A 26,904-nucleotide genomic window follows, 5' to 3' on the forward strand; every position below is an offset into this window, starting at 1 on the left:
ACAGCTTAGGATAGAAAACACACTAAAGTTTCCAAAACTGTAAAAATATTGTCTGTGAGTATAACAGAACTGATATTGCAGGCGAAAGCCTGAGAAAAATCCAATCCGTAAGTGACTCATCTTTTGAAAGCTCTGCGTTCCAATGCGTCCCTATTGAGCAGTGAATGGGCTATCAACCAGATTACTTTTTCTCCCCAAGGTGTCTACAGCATTGTGATGTAGTTTTACGCATTTATGTTGAAGAATACCCGTAGGCGTCTACATTGCGCAACTGTTCACCTGATGGCTCTCAGAGTGATTCTCGCGTAAAATACAGAGGTAGCCATTACTCCAATCGGTCCTACTGAAAAACGAATTGTCCCAGTGGATATATTATCGAATAGATATTTGAAAAACACCTTGAGGATTGATTATAAACAACGTTTGCCATGTTTCTGTCGATATTATGGAGCTAATTTGGAATATTTTTCAGCGTTTTCGTGACTGCAATTTCCCGGCGATTTCTCAGCCAAACGTGAAGAACAAACGGAGCTATTTCGCCTACAAAAATTATATTTTTGGAAAAAAGGAACATTGGCTATCTAACTGGGAGTCTCGTGAGTGAAAACATCCGGAAGCTCATCAAAGGTAAACGATTTAATTTGATTGCTTTTTTGATTTCCGTGACCAAGTTACCTGCTGCTAGCTGGACAAAATGCTATGCTAGGCTATCGATAAACTTACACAAATGCTTGTCTAGCTTTGGCTGTAAAGCATATTTTGAAAATCTGAGATGACAGGGTGATTAACAAAAGGCTAAGCTGTGTCTCAATATATTTAACTTGTGATTTTCATGTAGGAATATTAGGAATATAGGAATATTAGGAATATTTATAGGAATATTATAGAATATTATAGTATAATAGGAATATTTTCTAGGAATATTTATGTCCGTTGTGTTATGCTAATTAGTGTCAGTCGATGATTACGCTCCCGCACCCGGGATGGGGAGTCACTAGAGGTTTTAAAAGGAACCACCAGCTTTCATATGTTCTCATGTTCTGAGCAAGGAACTGAAACTTTAGCTTTCTTACATAGCACATATTGCACTTTAACTTTCTTCTCCAACACTTTGTTTTTGCATTATTTAAACCAAATTGAACATGTTTCATTATTTACTTGAGGCCAAATTGATTTTATTGATGTATTATATTAAGTTAAAATAAGTGTTCATTCAGTATTGTTGTAATTGTCATTATTACAAATAAAAAGGAAAAAATTGGCAGAGTAACCGGTATCAGCTTTTTTCGTCATCCAATAATCGGTATCGGCGTTGAAAAATCATAATCGGTCGACCTCTAAAACAGAGAGAAAGAGAAACAGAGAGAGAGACACACAGAGAGAGGGAGAGCGAGAGACACACAGAGAGAGAGAGAGCGAGAGAGACACAGAGAGAGACACAGAGATAGACACAGAGAGAGAGAGAGACAGAGGGACACACAGAGAGAGAAAGAGAGAGACAGAGAGAAAGAGACAAAGAGAGAGGAAGAGACAGAGAGAGACAGCGACAGAGACAGAGAGAGAGAGAGAGAGAGAGAGAGACAGAAACAGAGGGACAGAGAGAGAGAGACAGAGAGAGAGGCAGAGACAGAGAGAGAGAGAGACAGCGACAGAGACAAAGAGAGAGAGCGAGAGAGAGAGAGAGAGAGACAGAGGGACAGAGAGAGAGACAGAGAAACAGAGAGAGAGAGACAGACAGAGAGAAAGAGACACAGGGATAGAGGCACAGAGAGAGAGAGGCAGAGACAGAGAGAGAGAGGCAGAGACAGAGAGAGAGAGAGAGAGAGAGAGAGAGAGAGAGAGAAACAGAGACAGAGACAGAGAGAGAGAGAGAGAGAGAGAGAGACAGAAACAGAGGGACAGAGAGAGAGACAGAGAGAGAGGCAGAGACAGAGAGAGAGAGAGACAGCGACAGAGACAAAGAGAGAGAGCGAGAGAGAGAGACAGAGGGACAGAGAGAGAGACAGAGAAACAGAGAGAGAGAGACAGACAGAGAGAAAGAGACACAGGGATAGAGGCACAGAGAGAGAGAGGCAGAGACAGAGAGAGAGAGGCAGAGACAGAGAGAGAGAGAGAGAGAGAGAGAGAAACAGAGACAGAGACAGAGACAGAGAGAGAGAGAGAGAGAGAGAGAGACAGAGAGATTAGAGAGAGAGAGATTAGAGAGAGAGAGAGACAGAGACAGAGAGAGACCGAGAAACAGAAAGAGAGACGGAGAGGGTGCTTTGTCGCAGTGGCCAATCCAATAAAGCCACAGGGAGATGCTACAACAGTAGTGAGAGGAATAAAGAAATGGACTAGCAGATAGATATATACTCCTACCAGGCCCTGTTTAAATAGATCATGACTCTTCAAACAGGACATCTATATGACCTGCTCAATCAAGATACTCAGTCAGTGCATGTACATGACTTGCCCTCTCCCACTGGCCTGCCATATACAGTACATATACAGGTCAATGACCTTCTTTCCTCCACATTAGGCACGGCTTTTCGCTATTCATATTGCCTGTCAGTTATCGATCACTGCTCCGCGTCATTTGGGTCTACTGAGATCAAGGAAGGAGCTCCAAATCAATCCAGCCACCAATCACACACCGCCTGACGTTCCCAAAGAGAGGAAGCCGCACCGTATGAAACAGGGAGACAGAGGAGGGTTTGCAGATGTTCTTTTCAGCAAAGTACATTATTGATCTGTTTTAAGTCTTGTTTTCATGCTGCCTCTTCTGGGACACATTCAGCAATGCCAAAGTGACTATCAGTCAGTCTTTGGGAGAGATGTTAGGGTGTGCCCTCAGACCTAAGCTCCAGACAAACACAACACGCATCGTCTATAGTCTGAAGCAGACCAGTCAGAGGAGTAAATAACAGATGGAATAAAACCCTGTCTGAGCTCAAATAACAAACAGCACCAGTCCCACTGGGAGGACAAAAAAAAAACATTTCTCTTAGCTCTTAAAATATCAAATTCTCCTCTTTCGGTCTCTCTCTCCCTTGCCCTCAACCCAGCTCAACTCTGTTTTGGCTCAACATGAGTTTAGAAATAGAGAACTCAGCGTGGTCCCAGCGGCAGATCACTCTGAAGACCTAAACAAAGACGGGAAATGACGGGAAACCGCTGACAACCCCTGACTCTCTTTCTCATTGTCTGTGAGAGAGAAACAGTTGGAGGTTAGAGAGAGTTGGGACAGAGGGGCCAGAGATGAATGCCGTGAGTTGGCCAGCTCTGTAAGGCCAGTCTGTTGCGCTGCTGCACTCAGTGGCCACAGTTTGGGCTGGAACTACTGATAAGCACTAAACTCGCTCCACTGGTCCTGGCCCAAACACACACACACACACACACACACACACACACACACACACACACACACACACACACACACACACACACACACACACACACACACACACTCGGATGGCCAGACGGTGTTAACAGCATCACTAGGGAGGGAGAGCGGTTGAGTGATCGTTGCAGACTCACTGTGAGACCTCCTACTGTGATTAAGAGCAGGGTCGGTCTGCCCCTCATTACAGCACAGAACGCTTGATTAGAGAAGAGAGGAGATAGGGACGGAGGGGGAAGAGTGGACAGAGGGAGGAGGGAGAGGAGACAGGGGAAGACGGATTGTAAACATATGTTTCCCATGTCAATAAAGCCCTTTGAATTGAATTGACAAGAGAGAAGGTCAGAGAGAAGGAAGAGAACAGAGAGAACAGAGAGAAAGGGAGCGCGAGAGGAGGGAGGGAGAGAAAGATATCTGAGAATGCCCTGTTTTTACAAATGACTGGAGTTAAGGTTTGAGCTAATAAGTCCATTAGTTTGATATGAGGTGATGAGGCCCAATTAACAGGTCCCCCGGGTCTCTCCCTCTCCACTCCTCTCATTTCCACTTCTCTCCCTCGTTATTCTCCTCTGTCCTAAATTTTCTCTCCCACCAGATTCAGTCTTTTGCTCCAAACTCAAGCCCGTTATTTGTATCGCCACTGCCCTCATCTTATCCCCCCCGATCATGCTCTCCACACATTGCTCCACACATTGCTCTGCACCAAGCTGCGGTCCAGCCAGGATAATACCAGACATAATGGCGTACAGCTCCAGGGTACTACGGTACTATGACTGGATCTTACTTCAGTAGGACAAACCCTATTCCCTATGTAATACTGCCCTACATAGGCAATAGGGTGCCATTGGGAACGCAGCCACAGTCAACCTGAACTCAGGTAACCTTCTTCTGATCCTCGCCCTCTCGCCACGCTGGATTCTTACAGCTGCCATTCGGAAGTAGTCCTGTGTCGCTAATCCTCTATATGAGGCGTTTTGACGTGGCTTGACAAACATGCACGTATCAGCAGCACGACAACAAGTCCAGAGGGACACACTGCACCGCATCCGTGTCTGGCATAGCACGCCATTGTGTTGCCAATGTGAGAGAGCTCCATCTCCAAAACAATATTTCAGATGCACGTATTCGTTCTCTAACTCCCTCTCTGTCGCTTACCAGAGTATTGGAGTGAATCACAAAATGGAGTGACACAATTTGAAAGATAAATCAATAACTTACCTCAACTTCCTTCAATGATTGCAGGGGGTTGCAGAAAGGAAGGGGAGAAGGAGAGACTGGTCATTTATAATGGAATCTGTAATGTACATCACATTTTGAACAAAGGCAGCATGCTATCCGTTCAGGATACAAGGAGATTATGCACGTAGACAATCATTAAAATCAATCTATGGGTGTATTAATGTGGTTGTGCTGCTGTCACATGCACACACACGCAGTCCCCTACTGGTGTTAAGAGTGAGACAGCCTTATTCGTTGCGACATGTAATTTCAAACGCACAGAGAAAATTACACCAGCTGAGGGAGGGGGATACAGTGGTGGAAAGAGAGAGAGAGAGAGAGAGAGAGAGAGCGAGAGAGCGAGAGAGAGAGATAGAGAGATACAGAGAAAGAGAGAGAGAGAGAGAGAGACAGAGAGAGAGAGAGAGAGAGAGAGAGAGAGAGAGAGACAGAGAGAGAGAGAGAGAGAGAGAGAGAGGTGCGAAACAGAAATTGAGCTTGTCTTCTGCCTGTGTGTTTGTCTAGCCAGCTAGCCAGCATCCTGTGTTCTAAGTCTCATGCTCGTAGCTAGCCAGCATCCTGTGTTCTAAGTCTCATGCTCGTAGCTAGCCAGCATCCTGTGATCTAAGTCTCATGCTCATAGCTAGCCAGCATCCTGTGATCTAAGTTTCATGCTCGTAGCTAGCCAGCATCCTGTGTTCTAAGTCTCATGCTCGTAGCTAGCCAGCATCCTGTGTTCTAAGTCTCATGCTCGTAGCTAACCAGCCTCCTGTGTTCTAAGTTTCATGCTCGTAGCTAGCCAGCATCCTGTGTTCTAAGTCTCATGCTCGTAGCTAACCAGCCTCCTGTGTTCTAAGTTTCATGCTCGTAGCTAGCCAGCATCCTGTGTTCTAAGTCTCATGCTCGTAGCTAGCCAGCATCCTGTGTTCTAAGTTTCATGCTCGTAGCTAGCCAGCATCCTGTGATCTAAGTTTCATGCTCGTAGCTAACCAGCCTCCTGTGTTCTAAGTTTCATGCTCGTAGCTAACCAGCCTCCTGTGTTCTAAGTCTCATGCTCGTAGCTAACCAGCCTCCTGTGTTCTAAGTTTCATGCTCGTAGCTAACCAGCCTCCTGTGTTCTAAGTTTCATGCTCGTAGCTAACCAGCCTCCTGTGTTCTAAGTTTCATGCTCGTAGCTAGCCAGCATCCTGTGTTCTAAGTCTCATGCTCGTAGCTAACCAGCCTCCTGTGTTCTAAGTTTCATGCTTGTAGCTAGCCAACCTCCTGTGTTCTAAGTCTCATGCTCGTAACTAGCCAGCCTCCTGTGCTCTATAAACACCATAGGAGGAGAGGGTGATGAGCTGTACAGCCACGACAGAGAGAGAACACGTCTCTCTAGCTTATTCCCCTCTCTCTCACTCAGTTACTGCTGTACCACTGTATCAAACTTGTGTGTGTGTGTGTGTGTGTGTGTGCGTGCGTGCGTGCGTGTGTGTGATGCATCTCACTGACAACTAGCACCCTCCCAGCATTTCAGCCCTTCCCCATGTATCAGCAGTGTGTTATTAAAGGCAACTGGTAGTGTTAATGATAGATGTGAGAATATAATAAATAAAAAATAATAATAATACATCATTTGGTGGGTGCTTATGTTTGTTCCATTTTACACATTTACGCATGTGTGAATTGGAAATGTGTTGCTCTTTTCTTTTTCGTATATCCCAACTCTCCCATTAACAATGGTGACCCTGAGAATATGTGTTATCTCTGAAGGCTGTGTGGTGACCTTCCCCCCTCTGCGGGCATAATGAATGCATGGATCTCCTATTAAATATTAAGCACACTCATCAGTCAACCAGGAACAGGCAATTTAGCCAAACCCATCTCATTGTTCGTCTCACTCAAACCCCTCGAAAGAGATTGCAAGGAGGTATGAGTCTTTTATTATCACATTGTCTTTTTATGTCCAGGCCTCTCTCTCGTTCTTCTATCACCCTCTCTCTTTCAAGTGTTAATGTCAAAATAGTACAAATACTTCTGCCAGGGATGTTCGGAATATGATTGTGGTGCCGTCGTATAAACTTTTTTCCAACCTTCTCAGATGACGGGAGTCATTCATATGTGCCAGTCTGAAGTTTGGAGATTTCCCAAAGTGAGTTATGATCCCTTTCAGATCACTAGTCAGGCCTTCAAGATCTGTACTAGTGAGTGACTCGGGGCTAGTGAGTGAGGGGCCAGGAGCTAGTGAGCGAAGGGCTAGTGAACGAGCGGCTAGGAACTATGGGCTAGTGAGAGGGGGGCTAGGTCAGGAACTAGGGTCCAGTTAGTAAAGGGCTAGTGAGAGAGTGGCTAGGGGCTAGTGAGTGAGTGACTAGGGGCTAGTGAGCGAGAGCCTAGGAGCTAGGGGCTAGTGAGCGAGGGCCTAGGAACTATGAGGTAGTGAGAGAGGGCCTACGAGCTAGGGGGTAGTGAGCAAAAGGCTAGGAACTATGGGGTAGGAGAAAGAACATAAGAGCTAGGGGCTAGTGAGTGAGAGGCTAGGAACTTGGGGCTAGTGAGTAAGGGCCTAGGAACTATAGGGTAGTGAGAAAGGGCCTGGGAGCAAGGGGCTAGTGAGTGGGAGGCTAGGAATTATGGCCTGGTGAGCGAGGGCCTAGGAAATAATTAGCCAGCATGCAGTGTGTGTGTCAAAGCATTCTTTAAAGACCTCCTATAGCATCATTAAATTTCATAAATGCACAACACACACACACACACACACAGAGTGTATCTGGAGGGCCAATGCAGTCCCGGCACCACAGGGTTAAACATCCAGTGATTAAATATGAACAATGTATGGCGTCAGCCTGGTAAACAGGTAGATGTCACTTGTCCACTCAGCCTTCACATTGTTGTCATCTATCGCCAACAAGGGTCCTTTGAGATTCCCTCGATGAGCTTGACACCTTGATGAGCTCATTTCCTGACGATGGCTCACCACTCTTTGTACTTGGCGACTTCAACCTCCCGACGTCTGCCTTCGATTCATAATCCAACTCTCTCTTTCCCTTCCTTGCCTCTTTTGACCTCACACATTCCCAGTCCCCTCCCACTCACAAGGCAGGCAATACACTTGACCTCATCTTTACTTGAGGCCGTTTGCCTAATAACCTCACTGCAACCCCCCTCCAGGTCTCTGATCACCACTTTGTTTCCTTTTCTGTCTCCCTTTCCTCCAACCCTAACCACTCAGCCCCTACATAGACGGTCATTTCGCCGTCGCAATATTTGCTCTCGGTCTCCCACTACTCTCGCCTCTTCTATCATATCATCTCTCCCTTCTGCTAAATCCTTCTCCCTCCTGTCTCAGCATTTCTGACCCCACTCTCCTCCCTTTCCGCATCCTATGACTCACAGTGTCCCCTTTCCTTCCGGCCGGCTCGGCCCTCTGCTCCTGCTCCGTGGCTGAGTGACTCATTGCGAGCATAGAGAACGGAGCTGCGGTCAAATGAGCGAAAATGGAAGAAAATTTAACTTCTAGAGGACCTATCATCTTTCACTCCCTCCTCTCTACTGTCTCTTCCTCTGTATCCGCTTCTAAAGCCACTTTCTATCAGTCTACATTTGGAGCTTCTGCCTCTAACCCTCTTTTCCACCTTTTCCTCCCCCCTCCCTCTCTGCGGATGACTTGTCAACCACTTTGAAAAGAAGGTTGACAACACCTGCTTCTCATTCACTCAGCCTACTGAGTCCACTGGTCACATTCACACAGAACGACCCTACGCCTTGACCTCTTTCTCCCCTCTCTCTCCAGATGAAATCCTGCGACTAGTGAGGTCTGGCCTCCCGACAACCTGCCCGCTCGACCCCATCCCCTCCTTCCTTCTACAGACCATCTCTGGAGACCTTCTCCCATTGCTCAATTCTCTCATTAACTCATCCCTGACCACTGGCTCCCTCTGACTTCACAATGCCTGAGTCGCTCCCCTCCTCAAGAAACTAACACTCAACTCATCTGACGTCAAAAACTATAGACCTGTATCCCTTCTTTCTTTTCTTTCCAAAACACTTGGAGCGTGCGGTCTCTGATCAACTCTCTCGCTATCTCTCTCAGAACGATCATAACGACCCTAACAAGTACAGCTTCAAGTCAAGACGGGTCACTCAACTTAGACTGCTCTTCTCGGTGTCATGGAGGCTCTCCACACTGTCAAAGCTGACTTTTTGTCCTCTGTTCTCATCCTCCTAGATAAGTGGTCCCCAACCTTTTCTGAGTTAATATCACTTTGAGTCCAAATCAAGGTCGAGATCTACCTCTCAGATTTGTTTTTAACATGACCTGTTAACGTAAGCCTATGCAACACTAACCTATTAAAAACAGTTCTGTAGTAATGAGGTTTGTGCAGTAGGCTATATATATTATCACCGCATATTGGCTTTACTTGAATTGCCCTGCTAATGCATTGTTGTTTGAACCATTTAATATATATATATATATATATATATATATATATGTGTGTGTATATGTGTATATATATATATATAATATATATATATATATATATATATAATATATAATATATATATATATATATATATATATATATTATTATTATTTTATTTTTTGAATGGTTCAAACAACAATGCATTAGCAGGGCATTTCAAGTAAAGCCAATATGCGGTGATAATATATATATATATTAACATTTGAGGAAGGGTATATGATCACACCGGTAATAGATCAGTTGTTGTATTACTTGTGAGGCACAGCTGAGTGAGCATACATTTCAATAATTTGTTTTTTATTTGTATTTTACTGGGCTGAGGGTGCCTGCATCTGATGATCTGTCTCAGTGGGAGGAGAGGGCAGCAGACTGATTGTCCGCCTCTCAACATCCCACCACTCTCCCTTTCCTCCAGTGACACGGACCAGAAAGGGAATTCATCTTCCAGCTAATAGCAAAACTCAAGTCTCACTGCATTATTTCTGCCTCGTGCACAAATTCATGTTGTTACTCCTATGAGCAGAGAATGTGAAATATTCCTCGATATTAAACAACGCATTAATAACAACGCAAGCCTATCGATACACTTTCCTATTCATTCAATACCACCGCAGAAGTGTTCACAGTGCTGAGTAAATACGAACTCTCTCATAAAAACAGCAGCTCTTTGCTGTATTCGTTGACAGTCTCTGTAGTCATGGTTTTCAAAGTTTCCAAATCGAACAGTATCAATTGTGCTTTAGTTTTCTTGTATGCCTGCTACGTACAGCAGACGCGGTAATCGGAGCCATCCGATTGGCCAGCGTTAGGCCTAATAGTACTCTTGAAGGCGGAGTTGTACCTTCCCGACAAAAATACAATTGTTCAAATGGGAACACTTCGGCTACCCGGCGCACAAGGCAGCAGAATCGGGTACACCTACCGCCAAAAGCGCGATGGACGAGGAATGCCTTGGAAATCGACCAGTAGGCGGCCACCTATGGCGGCAGATTGACAAGGGCGGCATTTTCTGAGCTAAACTGACCAAGACGCACCTCCAACAACAACACACAAAACCTCACATAATTCTGCCCAAAAAACAAGTACAATTTCTCTCAACCAGTGGTATATGGGCATTTTAGGTGAGTGTCCTCTGATAAGCAGTGTGCACTTTGTCAAAGGCAGGGTTGCAAAATATTTTGCTCGTCCATTCCCAGTGCACCTCTCCAGGGTGCTGTTGGAGAATCGCATCTCTGCAGCGCTCCACCAACGTTCCGTCCAAAGAATTATCTAACATAAATCATGTAGCATATATAGGATATGGTAGAAAGAGTATGTGGCCTTTTGTGCAGACTACAGGCTGGAGGTAAAATGTATGACAATGTAAAGAGACGGACATTTTTTACATCACGCAGGTTTCTCCGATCAAATAGCCTAACCTAAATGGCGCCCAATCGAAACAATTTAAAAAATACGTTGTCATGTTTAACAAACACCATAAATCCTAAAAACAGGACAGGACAAAGTGATATGGACTGGACAATCACAACTGTTGTCCAGGAGTTTCACCCGATTGTCATTGTCAGTGGTTTCAAGTTTGTATCCTTCAATTTTTTTGACAAGCTGATCATAGCGGAAAAAGAAAATAGTTGTGGATTTCCCGCTGTGTAAAACGTTACAAGTAGGATCTCAAAAACTCCTGATAAAGTTTGGTAGCTGATATTCAGAGCTTAAATAGCCAAATTGATTAGTCAAAGGGAATCAGGACCAATAAAAACAATGCAATGGCCTGTTTTACAAATGGTGGGCCTACCACATGCATGGACATTCATAAAATTGCAGGCTAACATGCTAGGCTACACCCCAGTAAGCACAAGCCGACGTGTTTCGGAAGTTTTAAGGTGCTTTACAAACGGTAGGCTTACCACATAGATGGGCATTCATAAAATCATGCTAAACTGTTGCTCTTGCTGCGGGTGATTCCCTGATCCACCTCTACGCAGACGGCACCATTCTGTATACTTCTGGCCCTTCCTTGGACACTGTGCTATCTAACCTCCAAACGAGCTTCAATGCCATACAGCACTCCTTCCGTGGCCTCCAACTGCTCTTAAATGCTAGTAAAACCAAATGCATGCTTTTCAACCGTTCGCTGCCTGCACCCGCACGCCCGACTAGCATCACCACCCTGGATGGTTCCGACCTTGAATATGTGGACATCTATAAGTACCTAGATGTCTGGCTAGACTGTAAACTCTCCTTCCAGACTCATATCAAACATCTCCAATCTAAAATCAAATCAAGAGTCGGCTTTCTATTCCGCAACAAAGCCTCCTTCACTCACGCCGCCAAACTTACCCTAGTAAAACTGACTATCCTACCGATCCTCGACTTCATCTACAAAATTGCTTCCAATACTCAGCAAACTGGATGCAGTTTATCACAGTGCCATCCATTTTGCTACCTTATACCACCCACCACTGCAACCTGTATGATCTAGTCGGCTGGCCCTTGCTACATTTTTGTCGCCAGACCCACTGGCTCCAGGTCATCTACAAGTCCATGCTAGGTAAAGCTCCGCCTTATCTCAGTTCACTGGTCACGATGGCAACACCCACCCGTAGCACGCGCTCCAGAAGGTCTATCTCACTGATCATCCCTAAAGCCAACACCTCATTTGGCCGCCTTTCCTTCCAGTTCTCTGCTGCCTGTGACTGGAACGAATTGCAAAAATCGTTGAAGTTGGAGACTTTTATCTCCCTCACCAACTTCAAACATCTGCTATCTGAGCAGCTAACCGATCACTGCAGCTGTACATAGTCCATCTGTAAATAGCCCACCCAATTTACCTACCTCATCCCCATACTGTTTTTATTTATTTACTTTTCTGCTCTTTTGCACACCAGTATCTCTACCTGTACATGACCTTCTGATCATTTATCACTCCAGTGTTAATCTGCTAAAATTGTAATCATTCGCCTACCTCCTCATGCCTTTTGCACACAATGTATATAGACTCTTTTTTTCTGCTGTGTTATTGACTTGTTTATTGTTTACTCCATGTGTAACTCTGTGTTGTTGTCTGTTCACACTGCTATGCTTTACCTTGGCCAGGTCGCAGTTGTAAATGAGAACTTGTTCTCAACTGGACTACCTGGTTAAATAAAGGTGAAATAAAAACACATTTAAAAAACACATCAGTAAGCGCGGCCATCGCATTTTGGACTTCTTTTTTTTGGTGTGGGCCGGTCTTGATTTCCACATCCACTGACATTGTTTCTTGCTCCTGTCTGGACCAAATCTGAACCAATCATAGATGTCAATGTTTGATTCGAATTTCTTTCCGGTATGGACCAGCCATGATTTGGCCCAAACATAGAAGTCTATAAATGACTTGTTTTCAACTTTCATTCAGAACAAAAAATTAGCCTGATTTCAAAATCCGGAAAATAAATATTTTCAACGTCTGTAAAATACTGTAACGACCCTGGGTTTATAAGCGCGGAAATCGACTCTGCCGTTCGAGCATGCTTTTGCGGCACGGTCGATAGCGCGCCAGACTTCGGGCTCGAAGGTCGAGGGTTCGAGACCTGCTCCCTGCTGTTTCCTTACAATACGTATTTTCAACTTTCATTCAGAACCGAAAATTAACCTGATTTCAAACACTGGAAAATATGTATTTGTTTACGTCCTGAATTGATGCCTTTTCAACATCCTGGAAAAGATGTATTTTAATCATACGGAAAATACCTTTCCACCTTTCATTCAGAACCCAATGTCTGGGAAAAACGTATTTTAGATGTCTGAGATATCCCCACAGTGTCGCCCTCTCAGAGTGCAAAGAACCTTGGCGTGACCCTGAACAACACCCTGTAGTTCTCTGCAAACAGAAAAGCAGTGACTCACTCCTGCAGGTTCATGTTCTACATCCGTAGATCACGACCCTACATCACACAGGAAGTGGCGCAGATCCTAATCCTGGCACTTTTCATCTCCCGTCTGGACTACTGCAACTCGCTGTTGGTTGGGCTCCCCATCAAACCCCTGCAATTTATCCAAAACTATGTAGCCCTCCTGGTTTTCAACCTCCCAAGTTCTCCCATGTCACCCTACTCCTCCGCTCACTACACTGGTGCATTGCCTATGGAGCAGCAAGAGGAACTGCCCTCCCTACCTTCAGGCTATGCTCAAACCCTACACTCCCAAAACCGAGCACTTCGCACAGCCCAGTCCAAGCTCTTCTCTATCCTGGTACCCCAATAGTGGAACCAGGCTCCTCACATTGACACCCCCATAGCTTGTTGCCCCACCAAGCTATTTTAAGATGAATGCTCTTAACTGTAAATCACTCTGGATAAGAGCATCTGCTAAATTACTCAAATGTAACATGTAAATAGCTAACACACACACACACACACACACACACACACACACACACACACACACACACACACACACACACCTGAGCAATGGAGCAAATGGAGCAGCAGACGCTTATCAACACTCTGTGCAAAAGTTGTATTTGTTGTCTTTTCAAGAGTTCAGCCTCCTCTGTGTTGATCTCCAACCCTCATTCTGTCACACCTCTTTGAAGCAGTAGGTTTTGTTGCGATGGCATCCTGTACGTCGTGATGATGTGACTGGAAGTTAACTGAACACTAATGCGTTTGGTTACCACTGTCTCTTTCTCTTTGTTCCTGACCTGCTGCGCTGGGATGTTCTCTCTCTCTCTCCTCCCCAATGACTCTTTGGGGCATGGCCTTTGAGGTTATGATTTCTCTCTCCCTCCTGTATCTCATCAGCATCTCAGTTTACAGCAATTTGAAAATGAAGTGTCGCAGCATCTCAGTTTACAGCAATTTGAAAATGAAGTGTCGCAGCATCTCAGTTTATAGCAATTTGAAAATGAAGTGTCGCAGCATCTCAGTTTACAGCAATTTGAAAATGAAGTGTCGCAGCATCTCAGTTTATAGCAATTTGAAAATGAAGTGTCGCAGCATCTCAGTTTACAGCAATTTGAAAATGAAGTGTCGCAGCATCTCAGTTTACAGCAATTTGAAAATGAAGTGTCAGCATCTCAGTTTATAGCAATTTGAAAATGAAGTGTCGCAGCATCTCAGTTTACAGCAATTTGAAAATGAAGTGTCGCAGCATCTCAGTTTACAGCAATTTGAAAATGAAGTGTCGCAGCATCTCAGTTTACAGCAATTTGAAAATGAAGTGTCGCAGCATCTCAGTTTACAGCACCCAACAATAGCATACCAATGGTGAAGGTTCAAAGGTAATTTTGTGAGAAAAAAAGGCGATGACTTTACTCATAGCACACATTGACACATTCAGATGGACTTAGCCATATTAGCATAGGCAGTGGCAATTTTAGCATGTCAATCTTGGTGGGGCAAAAACAACAAGTGGAATGTATGCCAGCAAAGCCACTGCACAGCCCAACACTAAACAATACCTTAATTGCACTTTAACGGTGAAAAACAGTGCCCACAAACTGTTAGGTTGTCCTAACAGCAGGCTGTCCCAACATCTTACCACTGCTACACCTGGCTATCAGCGGAGCCTTGTCTGGCAGCGAAACAGTTCATTCAGCCTCTTTTACTGTCTTTTAAAAAAACACAGCTGATATGGCTGACTTGCTTAAACAAACGTGGTTTCTAATGACAATTGAGATGTACAAACTATGGCATAAGGGGACGACAAGAGCCAATCCATATTTTCGATTAAGACAATGAGTGAGCTAGGACGGACGTAACATTAGTCAATATAACTATTTGTTTAGCACTTTTGAAATGTACAGCGACAGAATTCAGAACATGGGACGTTTTTACAGTATTCTCCCTGTACACTAAGTCAGAACCATAGGATAAATAAAGGGGGCATATAAGTAGACAACGAAAGCTCTTACAATATTCGATGATTACATTTCCCTAAAACATGTCATTGGCTACAGTAGAACAGTCAGAACAGTAGGCAAAATTAAGAGGGGTAAATAGACCAAATTATTTGGGTGAGGCACATGGGCTACTAACATCGTACTACATACACAACGTACCATTAGTATTACTTTCTTAGCTACACTATACATATCTCCCTGGCATATTATATCATTTTTGATGCAGCATACATTTTGGACTCACATTGTTGTGCTCGGCTCACTTGAACAGGAAGATGGCGCGGCGGTCCTCCTAGTTAACAGTTGTTTTGAGTGGGCCACAAATCCTGCTCCATTGACAACATGGCCAATGTTTATCATTTTAAACTTTGGAACCTCACAGCCAGTCACTGATTCCTTCCAAACCACTTGTTGAATTTGCAATTTCCAACTTGTTGTCCAATGGCCGATGGGCACGGTACATTTTATCTATCGTTTATCTATACGAATTATATGTGAGACATTTCCTGCCTTTTTAGATCAAATCATTAACGCAAGTAAATTACCCAAACAGATTGGTTGCTTGCATATTCTCCACCACACGTTTGTTATACACTGAGCGTACAAAGCATTAGGAAAACCTGCTCTTTCCAAAACATGGACTGACCAGGTGAATCCAGGTGAATGCTGTGATCCCTTATTGATGTCACTTGTTAAATCCAATTGAAATCAGTGTAGATGAAGGGGTGGAGACATGTTAATAAAGAAGGATTTTTAAGCCTTGATAGAATTGAGACATGGATTGTTTTGTGCCATTCAGAGGGTGAATGTGCAAGACAAACGATTTAAGTGCCTTTGAAGGGGTATGGCAGTAGGTGAAGCGGTATGGCAGTAGGTGAAGGGGTATGGCAGTAGGACACCGGTTTGTGTCAAGAACTGTGACATTTTTTTGTATGAAGTAACGTTTATCAAAGATAAGGTTGGAGACCCCGGCTCTAGCCCAAATTGTTCAAATATGACCCATATTACGGAATCTAGATTTTATTCTTTCTATTGCAGATTTGGGCCCACCATTTATGGATATACAATATATAAATCTGCCAAAAAAAAAAGCACATTTGATAATGATAAATTAATAATATGTTTGCAATATTATTTTAATTTTAACATAATTAAAGACCAAATTGAAATGTAAAACGCCTGTTTGCTTTTCAAGTTTACAGTTATTGTTCAATGCCCTACCAGATAACAGTGCCACATTGAGAAAGACAATTGTTAAAAGATAAATCAAAGATCACATTTGTAATTGTACTACATTATTGTGACTGCATTATTTGTGACAAAAAGAAGATGAAACTTAATGTGCAATTTAACAAAGTTACATTTTTACCTTTCAAGTATAAAATTCAGAAATCTCAGATTTTAATCATGTTATTTCCTCATTCTCATGCATTATCCTGGCACCATTTTTAACAGTTTGGCCTGTCAATTAATCCGTTGGGTGGGATTGTAAGAGGAGGCGCTGGATATTTGAGAGAGTCACAGAGTTGGTAGGGTTTCAGAACTGTAAATCGGTCACTGTGGGTGGGATTTTCAGGAAAGGGGGCAGGAGGACACACACACACACACACACACACACAACGGACAGGGTTGGGGCTTCCCAAGGGCTTCCCAATTCATCTCTCATCTCTGATGTTCTTAATCCCCAACCACTGCCTCATAAAACTGCATTCTAACAGGCAGTTTCCCTATATATTAAATTCCTAGTATACTATCCCGCTCTATTCTTCCCTCGTCCCCCTCTCCTTCTTTTACATCCTCTCTCTCGCTCTTAATGGACGTGTTAGGTAGCCATATTATACGGCAGTGATGGCCTCGAAATGTGTCTTGGACTTTAGAATCAGAGCACAGTACCAGACCATCAAAAATACATGGGTAGAGATGTAAACACATCCCTTCCTCACTCACTAATTCTATCATTTCTTCCCTCCTGAACAGCCAGTGGGTGACACTCACTCACTACCTCCCTCCACCACTCTCTTTCTCCCTCCCATCCCTCACAACTATGTTAAGTTTTCATGGAGGTGTTAATAGAGGTGAGCATAGAGAGCTTTCTCCGGTGGCTCCTCGTTCCCCGGCTCACAGCGAGAGCCTTATTGGCCTCTATCCACAAGTAGAGAGAATCACTATCACCCCCACAGAACACTCTGACAGAGGTTCTCTCTCTCTCTCTCTGTGTGTGTGTGTGTGTGTGTGTGTATTGTATTGTGTGTAAGTCAGTGTGTCGGTGTGCCGTTGTGAGTGTGTGTGGGCGTTTTGCTTTCGCTCAGTTACTTAGCTGTCTCAGAGCACCAGTAAAGTGCACACAAACTGCAGTATATTTAAACCTATTCAACTTCTCCACCCAAACAAAACAAAATACAGCAGCTAATCTTTTTAAAAAACCAACTCTGACTGTGGACACACACACACACACACACAATGCTGAGCACTCAGACAATGATTAAAGACATAGATAGAAACACACATACTGAAGGGGTCAGTGTGGCTGAACTCCTAACTACAGGTGTCAGTACTTTATTTGACCCTTTTCATCGCGGGAGGAAAATGATCCTTCAGAATTTGAATACCTGAATAAATATTTTGAATCGCAGCAAGGAGGCAGCTAGAAGCAGTGTTTGTATACAATGCACACTGTACCTTATTTAGGGTACATGCAGTCTTATGTTCATTCTTATGTGGATTATAATAAATGTACAAATGTGTAGGGGGTCGAGGTATTTTCTGTCAGGGAAAATTGTTTTATTATACACTAAGTGTACTAAACATGAGGAGCGCCTGCTCTTTCCATGACATAGGCTGACCAGGTGAATCCAGGTGAAAGCTATGATCCCTTATTGATGTCACTTGTTAAATCCAATTAAATCCGTGTAGATGAAGGGGAGGAGACAAGTTAAAGAATGATTTTTACACCTTGAGACAATTGAGACATGGATTGTGCGTGTGTCATTCAGAGGGTGAATGATTTAACTGCAATGCTGCTGTTTTTTTTTTACACTCAATACTTTCCCGTGTATATCAAGAATGGCCCACCACCCAAAGGACATACAGCTAACTTGACACAACTGTGAGAAGCATTAGAGTCAACATGGGCCAGCATCCCTGTGGAATGCTTTCAACACCATATTGAGTCCATACCCTGACGAATTGAGGCTGTTCTGAGGGCAATAGTGGGTACTACTCAATATTAGGAAGGTGTTCCTAATGTTTTGTACACTCGGTGTATGTTGAAGGCAAGCAATAGAGAGAACACATTATTGCCTCAGTGTCCGTGTGGTTAGAGCCACGAACCCCGGCACACACATGCCAGAGTTGCCGTGGTTTTGAATCCGGCCCACATCCCTTTGACTCATTAATGAACGTGTATTTGGTACGCATGAATTCTGCATGGTTACAAGGTTAATTCTGCATGGTTACAAGGTTAATTCTGCATGGTTACAAGGTTAATTCTGCATGGTTACAAGGTTAATTCTGCATGGTTACAAGGTTAATTCTGCATGGTTACAAGGTTAATTCTGCATGGTTACAAGGTTAATTCTGCATGGTTACAAGGTTAATTCTGCATGGTTACAAGGTTAAAACAGACACAACCCGAAGGTTAATAGTTTAGGCATAATTCAGAGTGGTCAAGGTTAGGGCTACAGTGTGGGGAAGGCTTAAAGCAAAACACTAAAAAATAAGGCGCCTATGTATCAGATCCAAGATGGCGTAGCAGTCGGACGTCTTGTCGTGTCGTGTCCCTTGTATATATCGTTTTTTTTAACATATTTTTCTTTGCATATCTTTTAAAACATTTTGCTAAACCTCAACTTCTAAATACTCTCCTGCAACCCGTCTCACCCAATGTAGCTATTTTTCTAAAGTACTTATATTTACTTCGGATCCGGATCCCCTCAACTGAAGCTAGCCAGCTAACTACCAGGTATCAGTCAGCAAACCATTGCTAGCGGTCTTCAGCTAACCGGTCATCAGCTAACCTTTAGCTCGGAAAGCTCTCGCCAGTTCGAACAACGCGACTCTAACGAGAGCATAACGGACCTATATATATTTTTTTTATCCCCGGATTCCCACCGCAAACGTAACATTTTCAGCGGGATCTTCACAACTAGCTAACTAGCTAACCGCAACCCTGGATGATTACTCCTGGCTAGCGTTTCCACCCACTTAGCTTGAAGCTAGCCCGGCCAGAGCTCCTGTGCTACCACCGAAGCATACTCCTGGGCTACAATATCCGGACCCACGACCGGTCTATCGATGTCACCGCATGAAGAGGCATAAACAGACTCACCCCATCGCGACGCCCCCCAAAGGCTAACTTTCTAGCCCTTGCTATCTCCCTGCTTGCTAATTCGGCCTGCTAACTGCTAGCTTGTTAAGCCCCGGTCCGCTAACTGCTAGCTTGTTTAGCCCCGGTCTGCTAACTGCTACCTTGTTTAGCCCCGGTCCGCTAACTGCTACCTTGTATAGCCCCGGCCTACTAACTGTTAGCTTGTTAGCACAGGCCTGCTAACCATCTGAATCGCCGCGTCCCAAACACTCACTGGACCCATATTTACTTTCAATCTCTTTTCGATTTTTAATTTGTTTATACCTTCCGGTAACCTGCCTCACCCAGTGTGATACGGAATCGCTATTATTTTTAATTTTTAGAACACACTCAAGAACCTCCAGAAGCTAACCAGCTAACTAGCTACAAGCTATTTAGTCATTGTTAGCCACTGCTAGCGGCTTTTACCTTTTACCTTCTGCACAGCCAGCCAGTTTTTTAACCTGGATAATACTTGCCAGTCCAGCTTCCCTGCCCCATCCACCGCTGCCCCCTGGAAACTGATCACTTGGTACTCCATTCTGCTTGTTTATGTTTTATCTGTCGGCCCCAGCCGCACTCAGGCTCTGTGTGTAGTTAATCCGACCCTCCCTGCCTAGTCAACGCCATTTTACCTGCTGTTGTTGTGCTAGCTGATTAGCTGTTGTTGTCTCACCTACTGTTTTAGCTACTGTTTTAGCTAGCTCTCCCAATCAACACCTGTGATTACTGTATGCCTCGCTGTATGTCTCTCTCAAATGTCAATATGCCTTGTATACTGTTGTTCAGGTTAGTTATCATTGTTTTAGTTTACAATGGAGCCCCTAGTTCCACTCTTCATACCCCTGATACCTCCTTTGTCCCACCTCCCACACATGCGGTGACCTCACCCATTACAACCAGCATGTCCAGTGATACAACCTCTCTCATCATCACCCAGTGCCTGGGCTTACCTCCGCTGTACCCGCACCCCACCATACCCCTGTCTGCGCATTATGCCCTGAATATATTCTACCATGCTCAGAAATCTGCTCCTTTTATTCTCTGTCCCCAACGCTCTAGGAGACCAGTTTTGATAGCCTTTAGCCGCACCCTCATTCTACTCCTCCTCTGTTCCGCGGGTGATGTGGAGGTAAACCCAGGCCCTGCATATCCCCAGGCATCCTCATTTGTTGACTTCTGTGATCGAAAAAGCCTTGGTTTCATGCATGTCAACATCAGAAGCCTCCTCCCTAAGTTTGTTTTACTCACTGCTCTAGCACACTCTGCTAACCCTGATGTCCTTGCCGTGTCTGAATCCTGGCTCAGGAAGGCCACCAAAAATTCTGAGATTTCCATACCCAACTATAACATTTTCCGTCAAGATAGAACTGCCAAAGGGGGAGGAGTTGCAGTTTACTGCAGAGAGAGCCTGCAAAGTAATGTCATACTTTCCAGGTCCATACCCAAACAGTTCGAACTACTAATTTTGAAAATTACTCTCTCCAGAAATAAGTCTCTCACTGTTGCCGCCTGCTACCGACCCCCCTCAGCTCCCAGCTGTGCCCTGGACACCATTTGTGAATTGATCGCCCCCCATCTAGCTTCAGAGTTTGTTCTGTTAGGTGACCTAAACTGGGATATGCTTAACACCCCGGCAGTCCTACAATCTAAGCTAGATGCCCTCAATCTCACACAAATCATCAAGGAACCCACCAGGTACAACCCTAAATCTGTAAACAAGGGCACCCTCATAGACATCATCCTGACCAACTGGCCCTCCAAATACACCTCCGCTGTCTTCAACCAGGATCTCAGCGATCACTGCCTCATTGCCTGTATCCGCTACGGAGCCGCAGTCAAACGACCACCCCTCATCACTGTCAAACGCTCCCTAAAACACTTCTGTGAGCAGGCCTTTCTAATCGACCTGGCCCGGGTATCCTGGAAGGACATTGACCTCATTCCGTCAGTTGAGGATGCATGGTCATTCTTTAAAAGTAACTTCCTCACCATTTTAGATAAGCATGCTCCGTTCAAAAAATGCAGAACTAAGAACAAATATAGCCCTTGGTTCACTCCAGACCTGACTGCCCTCGACCAGCACAAAAATATCCTGTGGCGGACTGCAATAGCATCGAATACTCCCCGCGATATGCAACTGTTCAGGGAAGTCAGGAACCAATACACGCAGTCAGTCAGGAAAGCTAAGGCCAGCTTCTTCAGGCAGAAGTTTGCATCCTGTAGCTCCAACTCCAAAAAGTTCTGTGACACTGTGAAGTCCATGGAGAACAAGAGCACCTCCTCCCAGCTGCCCACTGCACTGAGGCTAGGTAACACGGTCACTATCGATAAATCCATGATTATCGAAAACTTCAAAAAGCATTTCTCAACAGCTGGCCATGCCTTCCGCCTGGCTACTCCAACCTCGGCCAACAGCTCCGCCCCCCCGCAGCTACTCACCCAAGCCTCTCCAGGTTCTCCTTTACCCAAATCCAGATAGCAGATGTTCTGAAAGAGCTGCAAAACCTGGACCCGTACAAATCAGCTGGGTTTGACAATCTGGACCCTCTATTTCTGAAACTATCCGCCGCCATTGTCGCAACCCCTATTACCAGCCTGTTCAACCTCTCTTTCATATCGTCTGAGATCCCCAAGGATTGGAAAGCTGCCGCAGTCATCCCCATCTTCAAAGGGGGAGACACCCTGGACCCAAACTGTTACAGACCTATATCCATCCTGCCCTGCCTATCTAAGGTCTTCGAAAGCCAAGTCAACAAACAGGTCACTGACCATCTCGAATCCCACCGTACCTTCTCCGCTGTGCAATCTGGTTTCCGAGCCGGTCACGGGTGCACCTTAGTCACGCTCAAGGTACTAAACGATATCATAACCGCCATCGATAAAAGACAGTACTGTGCAGCCGTCTTCATCGACCTTGCCAAGGCTTTCGACTCTGTCAATCATCATATTCTTATCGGCAGACTCAGTAGCCTCGGTTTTTCGGATGACTGCCTTGCCTGGTTCACCAATTACTTTGCAGACAGAGTTCAGTGTGTCAAATCGGGGGGCATGCTGTCCGGCCCTCTGGCAGTCTCTATGGGAGTGCCACAGGGTTCAATCCTCGGGCCGACTCTTTTCTCTGTATATATCAATGATGTTGCTCTTGCTGCGGGCGATTCCCTGATCCACCTCTACGCAGACGACACCATTCTATATACTCCGGCCCGTCCTTGGATACAGTGCTATCTAATCTCCAAACGAGCTTCAATGCCATACAACACTCCTTCCGTGGCCTCCAACTGCTCTTAAATGCTAGTAAAACCAAATGCATGCTTTTCAACCGTTCTCTGCCTGCACCCGCACGCCTGACCAGCATCACCACCCTGGATGGTTCCGACCTTGAATATGTGGACATCTATAAGTACCTAGGTGTCTGGCTAGACTGTAAACTCTCCTTCCAGACTCATATCAAACATCTCCAATCGAAAATCAAATCAAGAGTCGGCTTTCTATTCCGCAACAAAGCCTCCTTCACTCACGCCGCCAAACTTACCCTAGTAAAACTGACTATCCTACCGATCCTCGACTTCGGCGATGTCATCTACAAAATTGCTTCCAACACTCTACTCAGAAAACTGGATGCAGTTTATCACAGTGCCATCCGCTTTGTCACTAAAGCACCTTATACCACCCACCACTGCGACTTGTATGCTCTAGTCGGCTGGCCCTCGCTACATATTCGTCGCCAGACCCACTGGCTCCAGGTCATCTACAAGTCCATGCTAGGTAAAGCTCCGCCTTATCTCAGTTCACTGGTCACGATGGCAACACCCATCCGTAGCACGCGCTCCAGCAGGTGTATCTCACTGATCATCCCTAAAGCCAACACCTCATTTGGCCGCCTTTCCTTCCAGTTCTCTGCTGCCTGTGACTGGAACGAATTGCAAAAATCATTGAAGTTGGAGACTTTTATCTCCCTCACCAACGTTAAACATCTGCTATCTGAGCAGCTAACCGATCGCTGCAGCTGTACATAGTCTATCGGTAAATAGCCCACCCATTTTCACCTACCTCTTCCCCATACTGTTTTTATTTATTTACTTTTCTGCTCTTTTGCACACCAATATCTCTACCTGTACATGACCATCTGATCATTTATCACTCTGTTAATCTGCAAAATTGTAATTATGACCTCCTCATGCCTTTTGCATGTATATAGACAATTGTTATTGTCAATTGTTTACTCCATGTGTAACTCTGTGTTGTCTGTTCACACTGCTATGCTTTATCTTGGCCAGGTCGCAGTTGCAAATGAGAACTTGTTCTCAACTAGCCTACCTGGTTAAATAAAGGTGAAATAAAAAATAAAAATCATCAGCATTTATGGTATTCTTAGTGCTCACTTAGAGCATTGTGAACTGTCGTAGAGCAGTGGTCTAAACGGCATGCTCCGGCTCCGAGTTTTGGCCCATCTAGTGACCTGCCTGAGTCTACACTAGCCTTATTAGTGAATTGCATTATTTTCATTGTTTTCAAGAAGTAAGAAAAAAAAAGTCTGATAATTTACACATCGAAGAAAAGTGTTTCGGCTCAACGAAATTGTCTTAGGATCAAATGCATAAACGTATATATTAAAGACATATTAAAGCCACACGATACAGGCTTTCAATCCACACCAAAGACCAGAACTGTATTGACAAATTATACATAGCCTAACTATAAAATGACGAGGAAAGTTTATCATTCTCCAGTTGGCCAACATCTGTCAAACAACCCAGCCAGGGTAACACACTAGCCTATTATGGTGTCTCACACCATTCATTATGCGACAACAGATAGGCTTAGCCTACAGAGTGTAGCCTATTGGAATATAATCAAATAACAAAGGGCCTACTGCAACCGTCGATGGCACTAGAATATTTGCAGCTAATATGCCCCATATAAAAATGTATACAAGATAAATTGACCCGCACAGTTGATTTCAATCGCACATTTGCAACCATTATTGGTCACCTCGTTAATACTCCCTAAAATATTATGTCGCTGTTGCCTTAGTACTGCTTGCAACCAAAGCCTTTCAAGATTTGTTCGCCCTCTGGTTGGTATCGTAATCGGAACAACTTAGTCCTTTTTGAACAGACTAAAGGCGATTTACATTATACTGTATATACAAAAGTATGTGAACAGCCCTTAAAATTAGTGGATTTGGCTATTTCAGCTACACACGTTGCTGACAGGTGTATAAAATCGAGCAAACAGCCATGCAATCTCCATTGACAAACATTGGCAGTAGAATGGCCTTACTAAAGAGCTCAGTGACTTTCAACGTGGCACCGCCATAGGATGCCACCTTTCCAACAAGTCACTTTGTCAAATTTCTGCCCTGCTAGGGCTGCCCTGGTCAACTGTAAGTGCTGTTTTTATGAAGTGGAAACGTCTAGGAGCAACAATGGCTCAGCCGTGAAGTGGTAGGCCACACAAGCTCACAGAATGCCGAGTGCTGAAGTGTGTAGCGCCTAAAAATCGTCTTTCCTCACTTGCAACACTCACTACCGAGTTCCTAACTTCCTCTGGAAGCAACATCGGCACAAGAACTGTTCGTCGGGAGCTTCATGAAATTAATTTCCATGGTCGAGCAGCCGCACACAAGCCTAAGATCACCATGTGTCGGCTGGAGTGGTGTAAAGCTTGACGCCATTGGACTCTGGAGCAGTGGAAAAGTGTTCTCCGGAGTGATGAATCACGCTTCACCATCTGGCAGTCCAACGGACAAATCTGGGTTTGACGTATGCCAGGAGAACTCTACCTGCCCCAATGCATAGCGCCGACTGTAAATTTGGTGGAGGAGGAATAACAGTCTGGGGCTGTTTTTCATGGTTCAGGCTAGGTCCCTTAGTTCCAGTGAAGGGAAATCTTAACGCTACAGCATACAATGACAATCTAGATGACTTTGCACTTCCAACTTTGTGGCAAGAGTTGGGGGAAGGCCTGTTTCCTGCTTCAGCAGGACAATGCCTCTGTGGAAAAAGCGAGGTCCATACAGAAATGGTTTGTTGAGATTGGTGTGGAAGAACTTGACTGGCCTGCACAGAGCCCTGACCTCAACCCCATCGAACACCTTTGGGATGAATTGTAACGGCGACTGCGAGCCAGGCCTAATCGCCCGACATCAGTGCCCGACCTCACTAATGCTCTTGTGGCTGAATGGAAGCAAGTCCCTATAGCAATGCTCCAACATATAGGGCAGTGGTTCCCAAACTTTTTATAGTCCCGTACCCCTTCAAACATTCAATCTCCAGATGCGTAACCCCTCTAGCACCAGGGTCAGCACACTCTCAAATGTTGTTTTTTGACATCATTGTAAGCCTGTCACACACACACTATAAGATACATTTATTAAACATAAGATTGAGTGTGAGTTTTTGTCACAACCCGGCTCGTAGGAAGTGACAAAGAGCTCTTATAGGACACAAATAATAATATAATAATAATCAATCATTTTGCTCTTTCTTTATCCATCTTACATATAAAACCTTACTTGTTAATCGAAAATTGTGAATAAGGGTGTGCTTGAAAGGATGCACATAACTCTGCAATGTTGGGTTCTATTGGGGACAGTCTCAGTCTTAAATCATTTTCCACACACAGTGTGTGCCAGCATTTTGTTTTCATGCTAGTGAGGGCCAGGAATCCACTCTCACATAGGTACGTGGATGCAAAGGGCATCAAGGCCGGATAGTCTGAGCGCAGCACAATCCAGAAATCTGGCAGTGGCTTCTGATTAAAACGTCCCTTTTTCAGGACCCTGTCTTTCAAAGATAATTTGTAAAAATCCAAATAACTTCACAGATCTTCATTGTAAAGGGTTTAAACACTGTTTCCCATGCGTGTTCAATGAACCATAAACAATTAATTAACATGCACCTGTGGAGCGGTCGTTAAGAGATTAACAGCTTACAGACGGTAAGCAATTTATGTCATAGTTCTGAAATCTTAGGACACTAAAGAGGCCTTTCTACTGACTCTGAAAAACACCAAAAGAAAGATGCCCAAGGTCCCTGCTCATCTGCGTGAACGTGCCTTAGCCATGCTGCAAGGAGGCATGAGGACTGCAGATGTGGCCAGGGCAGTAAATTGCAATGTCCATACTATGAGAAGCCTAAGAGAGCGCTACAGGGAGACAGGACGGAGAGCTGATTGTCCTCGCAGTGGCAGACCACGTGTAACAACACCTGCACAGAATCGGTACATCCGAACGTCACACCTGTAGGACAGGTACTGGATTGGCAACAACAACTGCCTGAGTTACACCAGGAACGCACAATCCCTCCATCAGTGCTCAGACTGTACGCAGTAGGCTGAGAGAGGCTGGACTGAGGGCTTGTAGGCCCCCATATGGAGAGAAAGAGAACCACTCATTTTCAGAGATTCACACAGCTCATTTGAATTTCCTGATGCAGCAGGAAAATTCTCTGCGACAAAAGAGTGATCAAGTTAAGAGCCGACATCTGTACTACATGGCTAAGAGAGAGAGAGATAGAGAGAGAGAAAGAGAGAGACAGAAGAGAGAGAGAAAGGCTGGAACTGGGGGGCAGAGACGGAGGGAAGGAGAAAGATGTAGACAGAGAGGGGG

At 44.6% G+C, this 26,904-nt stretch overlaps 1 protein-coding gene across 2 annotated transcripts in view; it reads right to left on the reverse strand.

Annotated features, from left to right (window-relative positions):
* The window catches only part of LOC112220822 (testican-1), a 297,048-nt gene that overhangs the window by 151,267 nt on the left and 118,877 nt on the right, over positions 1 to 26,904 (reverse strand). The window contains exon 3 of one of the 2 annotated variants that reach the window (XM_042303032.1): positions 4,601 to 4,609. The exons of the other annotated variant lie outside the window; for it this stretch is intronic. Coding sequence (XP_042158966.1) covers positions 4,601 to 4,609 — 9 coding nt within the window. The remainder of the gene's footprint in view (positions 1 to 4,600; positions 4,610 to 26,904) is intronic. 2 annotated transcript variants of the gene reach the window in all.

The sequence above is a fragment of the Oncorhynchus tshawytscha genome, linkage group LG21, assembly GCF_018296145.1.
Source record: "Oncorhynchus tshawytscha isolate Ot180627B linkage group LG21, Otsh_v2.0, whole genome shotgun sequence".
Lineage (NCBI taxonomy): Eukaryota > Metazoa > Chordata > Actinopteri > Salmoniformes > Salmonidae > Oncorhynchus > Oncorhynchus tshawytscha.